This window comes from Ranitomeya variabilis, chromosome 1 (genome assembly GCF_051348905.1).
Source record: "Ranitomeya variabilis isolate aRanVar5 chromosome 1, aRanVar5.hap1, whole genome shotgun sequence".
NCBI lineage: Eukaryota > Metazoa > Chordata > Amphibia > Anura > Dendrobatidae > Ranitomeya > Ranitomeya variabilis.
Window position 1 is genome coordinate 325,249,408 of NC_135232.1, and position 10,066 is coordinate 325,259,473.

The 10,066-nt window shown below is 52.6% G+C and overlaps 1 protein-coding gene across 1 annotated transcript; it reads right to left on the reverse strand.

The window, feature by feature from the left end:
- Positions 1 to 5,253: 5,253 nt before the first annotated feature.
- LOC143793981 (uncharacterized) lies at positions 5,254 to 6,897 on the reverse strand. Its single transcript, XM_077280901.1, has 2 exons — positions 6,459 to 6,897; positions 5,254 to 6,368 (listed from the first exon to the last, which is right to left on the reverse strand). The coding sequence occupies exons 1-2, from the start codon at positions 6,470 to 6,472 to the stop codon at positions 5,414 to 5,416; spliced, it is 969 nt and encodes a 322-aa protein (XP_077137016.1). The 5' UTR covers positions 6,473 to 6,897; the 3' UTR covers positions 5,254 to 5,413.
- Positions 6,898 to 10,066: the final 3,169 nt, after the last annotated feature.

Sequence of the window (10,066 nt, forward strand, 5' to 3'; positions counted from 1 at the left end):
GGTACCGGAGGCCACACCGCAACTCGGAGGATACCGGAGTCCACACCAGAATTCAGAGGGTATCGGAGGTCATACCCCAAAGGGCCACACCCAAACTCGGAGGGTACCGGAGGCCACACCCCAATTTGGAGGGTATCTGAGGCAACACCCCAGTTCGGAGGGTACGGTAACCACATCTTAACTCGGAGGGTATCGGAGGCCACACCCCAAGGTCCACACTCCAGTTCTGAGGGTACTGGAGGCTACACCCCAAATCAGAGGGTATCGAAGGCCACACCTCAACTCGGTGGGTACCAAAGGCCACACCCCAACTCAGAGGGTACCAAAGGCCACTCCCCAACTCGGATGGTATCAGAGGCCATACCCCGCCTCAAAGGGTAGTGGAAGCCACACCCCAACTCGGAGGGTAGCGGAGGCCAAACCCCAACACTATGAGTACTCAGAGGCTGGAAGGATACCAGAGGCCAAACCCTAGCTCGGAGGGTACCCCCAACTCATAAGGTACCAAAAGCCACACCCCAGCTCAGGGGTATCGGAGTCCACACTCCAGCTCGGAGGGTAGCGGAGGCCACACCCCAACTCGGAGGGTTTTAAAGGCCACACCCGAGCTACTCAAAGGGTAGCAGAGTCCACACCCAAGGGGCCATACCCAAACTCAGAGGGTACCGAAGGCTTCACCCCAACTCGGAGGGTATCGGAGGCCACACCCCAGCTCGGAAGGTATCAGAGGCCACACCCAAGGGGACACACCCTAACTCGGAGGGTACCAGAGGCCACACCCCAACTCGAACGGTATCGGAGGCCGCACCCCAGCTACTCGAATGGTACTGGAAGCCACACCCCAACTCAGAGGGTATCGGAGGCCATACCACAAGGGGCCACACACTAACTCGGAGGGTACCAGAGGCCACACCTCAGCTCGAAGGGTATCAGAGGCCATATCTCAAGGGACCACACCCAAACTCAGAGGGTACCGAAGGCCACACCCAAACTCGGAGGGTATCAGAGGCCACACCCTAGTTTGAAGGGTATCGGAGGCCACACCCCAAGGGGCCACACCCTAACTCGGAGGGTACCAGAGGCCACAGCCCAACTCAGAGGGTAGCGGAGGCCACACCAGAATTCAGAGGGTATTGGAGGCCACACCCCAAGGGGCCACACCCAAACTCACAGGGTACCGAAGGCTACACCCCAACTCGGAGGGTATCGGAGGCCACACCCCAGCTACTCGAATGGTACCAGAAGCCACAACTCAACTCAGAGGGTATCGAAGGCCACAACCCAAGGGGCCACACACTAACTCGGAGGGTACCAGAGGCCACACCCCAGCTCGAAGGTTATCAAAGGTCATATCACAAGGGACCACACCCAAACTCAGAGGGTACCGAAGGCCACACCCAAACTCGGAGGGTATCAAAGGCCACACCCCAGTTTGAAGGTTATCGGAGGCCACACCCCAAGGGGCCACACTCTAACTCGGAGGGCACCAGAGGCCACAGCCCAACTCAGAGGGTAGCGGAGGCCACACCAGAATTCAGAGTGTATCGGAGACCACACCCCAAGGGGCCACACCCAAACTCAGAGGGTACCAAAGGCTACACCCCAACTCAGAGGGTATCGGAGGCCACACCCCAGCTATTCGAATGGTACCGGAAGCCACACCCCAACTCAGAGGGTATCAGAGGCCACACCCCAGTTCAAAGGGTATCGGAGGCCACATCCCAAGGGACCACACCCAAACTCAGAGGGTACTGAAGGCCACATCCAAACTCGGAGGGTATCAGAGGCCATACCCCAGTTCGAAGGGTATCGAATGCCACACCCCAAGGGGCCACACCCTAACTCGGAGGGTACCAGAAGCCATAGCCCAACTCGGAGGGTAACGAAGGCTACACCCCAACTCAGAGGATATCGGAAGCCACACCCCAGCTCGAAGGGTATCGGAGGTCACACCCAAGGGGACACACTCTAACTCGGAGGGTACCAGAGGCCACACCCCAACTCGGAGGGTATTGGAGGCCACACCCCAGCTACTCGAATGGTACCGGAAGCCACACACTAACTCGGAGGGTACCAGAGGCCACACCCCAGTTCGAAGGGTATCGGAGGCCACACCCCAAGGGGCCACACCCTAACTCGGAGGGTACCAGAGGCCACAGCCCAACTCGGAGGGCAGCGGAGGCCACACCAGAATTCAGAGGGTATCGGAGACCACACCCCAAGGGGCCACACCCAAACTCAGAGGGTACCGAAGGCTACACCCCAACTCAGGGGGTATCGGAGGCCACACCCCAGCTCGAAGGGTATCAGAGGCCACACCCCAAGGGGCCACACCTTAATTCGGAGGGTACCAGAGGCCACACCCCAACTTGGGGGGTATCCGAGGCCACACCCTAGCAACTCGAATGGTACCGGAGGCCACACCCCAACTCGGAGGGTATCGGAGGCCACACCCCAGCTTGAAGGGTACGGAGGCCACACCCAAAGGGGCCACACCCTAACTCCGAGGGTACCAGAGGCCACACCCCAACTCGGAGGGTATCGGAGGCCACACCCCAGCTACTTGAATGTACCGGAGGTCACACCCCAACTTGGAGGGTATCAGATGCCACACCCAAGGGGCCACACCCTAACTCGGAGGGTAACTGAGGCCACACCCCAACTCAAAGGGTATCGGAGGACAAACCCCAGCTCGAAACGTACCGGAGGCCACACCACAACTCGGAGGGTATCAGAGGCCACAAAACATGGAAGGTACCGGAGTCCACACCCCAACTCAGAGGGTACCGGAGGCCACACCCCAGCTCAGAGGGTACCAGAGGCCACACCCCAACTCAAAGGGTATCGGAGACCAAACCCCAGCTCAAAGCATACCGGAGGCCACACCACAACTCAGAGGGTATCGGAGGCCACACAACACGGAAGGTATCGGAGGCAACACACTAACTCTGAGGGTACTGGAGGCCACACCTCAACTCGGATGGTATCAGCGGCCACATCAAAAAAATCAGAGGGTGCCTGGAAGGTACTGAAGGCCACACCCCAAGAGTCCACACCCCAACAATGAGAGTAATGGAGGCCACACCCCAATTCAGAGGGTACATGGAGGCCACACCCTAACTCGGAGGGTATCGGAGGCCACACCCCAACTCAGAGGGTACCGGAGGCCACATCCTAAGGCCGGGGACACACTTAACGTATAAAAAAACGGTCCGTTTTTCACGGCCGAGAATCGCACAAATGTTTCAAAAACAGTGATCCGTGTGCCGTGCGAGGATGCGTTTTCCTCGCATCAAATGATCCGTGTGACATCCGTGTGACATCCGTATGGCATCCGTATGCCGAGATTTTCACGCAAGCTTGCAAAATGGACATATAACGGTTTTGGCACCTGAAAAAATTTAAATCATCACCCAGAACATGATTTAAGGGCCCTAAAACAGGTGGCAGCCACCAATGAAGGCAGCAGAGTCCCTGCTTGTGTTGGTGCACTTCTGCTTGATGAGCAACATGTCGGATCTACTGACTTTTAACACCACAGAGCGTGTGCTTTACAACTGGGTACTTTCACAACGTTTTGGAGAGCCATACCCAGTAATTGTTGATCCGAGGAGGCGGAGACGGATGTGGGTACATCCACTTATGAAGCAACGGATCAAGAAAGGACATTTCCAACGTCTGTATGCTGCTCTGAGGACCAATCCAGACAAGTTCTTCAACTATTGTCGGATGCGGATCCAAACCTTTGATATTTTGTTGGAGATTTTGCGACCAGGGATTACCAAGAAGGACACCAGGATGCGAAAATCAATTTGTGCAGAGGAGCGCCTTATCCTTACTTTACGGTATGTATCAATCCTCTGTTTCCCAACAAAGATTTGTGTTTAAGGGTATTGCCCATTGTGAAAAATAGCTACTTAAATGTTTCCTAAACTTCAACATACCCGTAGTTTCCGTCATATAAGATGACCCCCGACTTTCTATGAGTTTTTCTGGGGTTAAAAATTAGTCATATCAGCCATAAAACAACGTAATTTGGGCTAAATTTGGAATATTTGAGCAAATCGAACATCAAAGCCATCGCATGTCCTTAATGTTTGTGGAATCCTGGCATATTATTTTGACAATTGTATTTTTTCCACAGAGAACACTGGAATGTTTGAATTTTGTCGGATAAACAAATTATCTTGTTTCTTTTAGCTTCCTTGCCACTGGACTATCATATGCGGCACTGCATTTAGAGTTTTTACTTGGAAAATCTACAATTTCAGGAATTGTGCGGGATACATGCACGGAAATATGGCGAAGACTCCATCAAGAGGTGATGCCTGAGCCGAAAATGTCCGATTGGTTACGGATTGCCCAAGGATTTCAGGACACCTGCCAGTTTCCGCACTGTATTGGTGCTCTTGACGGAAAGCACATCCGTGTGCGTAAGCCGCCGGGCTCAGGGACACAATTCTATAATTATAAACAGTTTTTCTCTGTAGTGCTGTTGGCCCTGGTCGACAGCAACTACAGGTTTATAATTGTAGATATTGGGGCCTATGGGAGAACTGGAGACTCTAGAGTCTTCAGTTCTTCCTTAATGGGTCGGCGGCTGCGCAACAATGATTTGGATCTCCCACCCCCAAGTAACTTACCAGGGGCAAATTTAGATGTGGTGCCTTACATGATGGTAGCAGATGAGGCGTTTCAATTATCCCGGAACGTCATGAGGCCATATCCACGGAGAGGCCTGGACTACCGGCGTCGAATTTTTAATTTGCGCCTTTCACGTGCCCGCCGTCTGGTAGAGTGCTCATTTGGCATTCTCACTGCTAAATGGCGGGTCCTTCAGTCCGCAATACAACTGAGTGAAGGCAATGTAAATGGTGTAATCAAAGCATGTGTTGTTCTTCACAACTTTACTAGAAAACATGATTGCCCATCATCTGCTGCTGATGAAATTGATTATGCTAATACTGTATTGCCTACTCCACGTGTTCTTCCTTCTCGTCGTCAGCCCTCAGGCCTAAAAGTTCGAGATGTGTTATCAAATTATTTTGTGTCACCAGAGGGAGCGACTGATTGGCAAGACAATGCTGTTGTGCTTTAAATTTTCTTGATATTGTTAGGTAATAAATAGCTTAATGTTCATGTTTGAATTGTGTAGTATGTATCTTCTTTTACTTTCCAAAAAAAAGAGAAAGTTGCAACATCACCTTTGTAGTCCTAAGAATACACAACACTCATATTTTGGGCAACAATTTTAATGCTCCAAGCATATATATATATTTGGCCAAAACATATTCACATCATATGTAATTTTAGGCCTAGTAACCAGAGTCAAAATGAAAAAATAACAGGCCAATGGCGCACAATAATAAAATTAACAAAACTAAATGACATGCTGAAACTTTTGGGCCGGAACTTACAGGTTCTGGTAGGTTGGGGGTGGCGATGATGATGATGGCGGGTGTCCAGCATGTGCTGAACTTGGCCTAGGTGGTGGACCAACCAGACTGTCAACCTGTGGTATGGCAGATATATATGAAGGGTGTTGTTGCACGTTTCGTTCCTGAGTGTGAGGTAAAACTGGATGTTGAGGGTAGAAGGGCATAAAGTCCTGTGTATTGTATTGACCCATTTGGTCATAACCCCCAATCTGGCCATGTCGAGCAGACACATGGTGGGACCAGCCTCCAAACATGTGTCTGTTCAAGTGGTCAGATTGGGCAGTGGATGGATATTCATTCATTGCCCTGTTTGTTTGTTGGTGGGTGTTTTGGGCAGGCTGGTGTGGTGGAGCTATACGTGGCAAGGAGGGTGCTGCAACTGTTTGGTTGGGTTCCTCTGGAAGGTCTTGCACCGCCAGAACATTTGTAGGTGACATTTGCCACTGTTCTAGGTAGTTGAACAAACGAATGGGGTTGTTTGGGGGTGTTGCCGCATCAATAACAATTTGTATACAACCTCTGGTACGCAGCCTGAGCGAACGTGGAATGGGGCGTAAATAGCGGGCAAGACTGCGGAAGTACGCTTCCTCCCCATCGTCATGTGCAGCCCTTGCCAAATAGTCCAACACCCCTGTATCCACTTGCCTCCTGGTGCCAGTGTTAGAAGCCACCCTTCTGCGCCGACCACGGTTTGGTCTGGTAGTAGGCTGTGGTGATGTATCCAGAGCCAAGGTTGGACTGCTGCTCTGGCCTCCTTCCTCAACCTCTGGATTGGCCTCCTGTGTGGCAGAAGACGCTGCTGCTGGTTGTGGTTGGTTGCTGCTTTGTGCTTGCTCTGAGGGTCCAGCCCTTTCGGAATCCTCACCAATGGGGTCAATCACCAACTCCGAGTCAGATGCAGTCTCTCTTTCTGTCAGATTGGACTCTGTTCTGTATTTCAAAAATGATTTGAGAGGCAAAAATTATAAACAGATTCGATTAGAAGATGTGTCTAAGTTTTTTGGACATGCATCCACTTACGGTCTGAGCTCCATCACCGGGGCAAGAAAATTCAGCCTATCAAAATAAAGATATTTTCTTTTTTTGGGTGCTGCATCACCACTACGCCCCGAAACTTGACGTTCCCGCCGGTATTGATCCCGGCAACTCCGCCAGCGTCTAGTGACATCATTCACTGCAAAGAAGAAAAAGTTGTTTGGGGAATAACAAATAATAAGAAAGAATCTGTATTTTTACATAACGATAACATATTCGGCAGTTTGGAACAAACATTATCATTGCTGTCACCAATGTGGCTCACAATATAAATTCCCTATGAGTATGTCTTTGGATTGTGTGAGGAAAGCGGAGTGGCCAGAAGAAACCCACGCAAACACGGAGAGAACATCCAAACTCTGCATCTTTTGGCCTTGGTGGAATTTTAACCCAGGACTCATATCCAGTGAGCCACCATGCTGCACAATCACATAACTACAACAGGTTCAGGGTTTGCAAGCACACACAGGCCCAGGAGCCTAAGGGGACCTAAAACTCCCTTGGTAAGATCTGAAAGGACTGTAGCTAATATATTGGAACCATATTGGTGTGTCTTGTTAATGTTTTTGTAGCCTCAACCAAGAGCTTGGAACATTTACATCACTCCAAAACACACCACATATGATGTGTTCATGCCTATTTTTATCGTTCCAAAAATGTTAAAGCACATTTTTTGTGTAAAGAATGGTACTTACAAATTTCTTGCTGAACCTCTTGAGGTCGCTGATCAAAATCGGGGAACATGTGGCGACAGATTGCCCTCCATGCTGCGTCTTTTCGTGCGCGGTCAGCATAATGTGCATCGCGTTGGTCCCATAACTCTGGTCTATCATGGACCAGAGCAATCAGCATCTCCACATTTATATGTCTGGCCATGCTGCTACACAGTACACTCCGTGGAGGCGTGCTTCCTGGTTTGCAATCCAGCGTGGGGCATAAATTAGCATTCCAAAGCTTCCTGATGATGGATGATTCAATTTCCTGTCACCTGGAGAAGTCTTCCGTATTTCTCGCAATGCACACGCATGGTCCGTGTGTAATCCGATTTTTTCTCGCACCCATAGACTTGCATTGGCGAGTCTCGGCCGAGATACGCTGACAATCGCAGCAGGCTGCGAGTTCCCTCGGATCCGAAATACGGTGGAGAAAATATCGGATGATGGGAGCTGCACCATAGATTAACATTGTGCCGAGTGCTATGCGATTTTTTATCGCATAGCACTCGTCCGTATTACGGTCTAGTGTGACCCCGGCCTAACTCAGAGGGTACCGTAGGCCACAACCCAACTCAGAGATTACTGGAGGCCACACACCAACTCGGAAGGTGGCGGAGGTCACACTCCAACTCTGAGGGTAGCGGAGGCCACACCTCAACTCAGAGAGTATCAGAGGCCAAACTCCAACTCTGATGGTAGCGGAAGCCACACCCCAACTCAGAGGGTCCCGGAGGCCACACCCTGACTCAGAGAGTACCCGGAGGCCACATCACAACTCGGAGGATGCCCGGAGGCTGTCACACCTCTACTCTGAGAGTACCAGAGGCCACACCCCAAATCGGAGGGTATGGGAAGCCACACTGCAATTCGGAGGGTGTGGAATCTTGTAGCCTCATGTTGGGGTGTGGCCTCTGGTACCTTCCGAGTTGGGGTGTGGCCTCCTGGCACCCTCCTAGTTGGAGTGTGGCTGCCGGGCACCCTTCGATTTGGGGCGTGGCCTCTTTGTACCCTCCGAGTTTTGTTGTGGCCTCCAGGTACCCTCCAAGTTGGGGTGTGGCCTACAATACTCTCAGAGTTGGGGTGTGGCCCCTGCTACCCTGCTAGTTGGGGTGTGGCCTCCTGTACCCTCCGAGTTGGGGTGTGGCTTCCTCTACCCTCAGAGTTGGAGCTTGGCCTCTGATACACTCCGAGTTGGGGTGTGGTCTCTGCTACCCTCCGAGTTGCGGTGTGGCCTCCCGTACCCTCTGACTTCAGATGTGGCCTCCGGTATCCCTCAATTTGGGGTGTTGCCTTCAGTACCCTCTGAGTTGGGGTGTGGCTTCCAGAACCTTCAAAAATTGGGGTGTGGCATATGGTACCCTCTAAATTGAGGTGGGGAATCTGGAAGCCTCTGAGTTGGGGTGTGGTCTCCAGTCACCCTCCAAGTTATGGTGTGGCCTCCAGTACCCTCCGAGTAGTGGTGTGGCATCCGGTACTTTCCAGGCACCCTTGGAGTTTGGGTGTGGCCATCGGATACCCACACTCCAATTTGGGGTGTGGCCTCAAGTACCCTCCGAGTTAATGTGTGGCCTCCAGTATCATCGGATTTGGGGTGTGGCCTCCTGTACCCTCTGAGTTGGGGTGTGGCCTCTGGGCACCCTCCGAGTTGCAGTATTGCCTCTATGCACCCTCCGATTTGGGGTGTGGCCTCCGAGCACCCTCTGAGATGGCGTGTGACCTCCAGGTACCCTCCAAGTTGGTGTGTGGCCTACAATACTCTCAGAGTTGGGGTGTGGCCCCTGCTACTCCACTAGTTGGGGTGTGGCCTCCTGTACCCTCCGAGTTGGGGTGTGGCTTCCGCTACCCTCAGAGTTGGATTTTGGCATCTGATACCCTCTGAGTTGGGGTGTGGCCTCCGCTACCCTCCGAGTTGCGTTTTGGCCTTCCGTATCCAACGACTTGGGATGTGGCCTCCAGTATCCCTCAATTTGGGGTGTTGCCTTCAGTACCCTCCGAGTTGGGGTGTGGCTTCCAGAACCTTCAAAAATTGGGGTGTGGCATATGGTACCCTCTGAATTGAGGTGGGGAATCTGGCAGCCTCTGATTTGGGGTGTGGCCTCCGGTACCCTCTGAGTTGGGGTGTGGTCTCCGGGCACCCTCCGAGTTAGGGTGTGGCCTCCAGTACCCTCCGAGTAGTGGTGTGGCTTCCAGTACTTTCCAGGCACCCTTGGAGTTTGGGTGTGGCCATCGGATACCCACACTCCAATTTGGGGTGTGGCCTCAGGTACCCTCCAAGTTAATGTGTGGCCTCCAGTATCATCAGATTTGGGGTGTGGCCTCCTGTACCCTCCGAGTTGGGGTGTGGCCTCCGGGCACCCTCTGAGTTGCAGTATTGCCTCCATGCACCCTCCAATTTGGGGTGTGGCCTCCGAGCACCCTCTTAGTTGGAGTGTGGCCTTCAGGTATCTTCAGTGTTTGAGTGTGGCCTCCGATACCCTCCAATTTGGGGTGTGGCCTCCGGTACCCTTCAAGTTGGAGTGTGGCCTCCTCTACCCACCGAGCTGGGGTGTGGCCTCCGCTACCCTCCGAATTGGGGTGTGGCCTCTGGTACACTCCGAGTTGGGGTGTGGCCTCTGATACTCTGCGAATTGGGGTGTGGCCTCTGGTACCCTCCAAATTGGGGTGTGGCCTCCAGTACTCTCCCAATTGGGGTGTTGCCTCCATGTATCCTCAGATTTGGGGTAGTGTCTCTGCTACCCTCCGAATTGGGGTGTGTACTCCGCCACCCTCCAAGTTGGGGCGTGGCGTATGGCACCCTCCGAGTTGGGACGCGGCCTCGGGTACCCTTAGAATTGAGGTGTGGCCTCTAGTACCCTCCAAATTGGGGTGTGGCCTCTG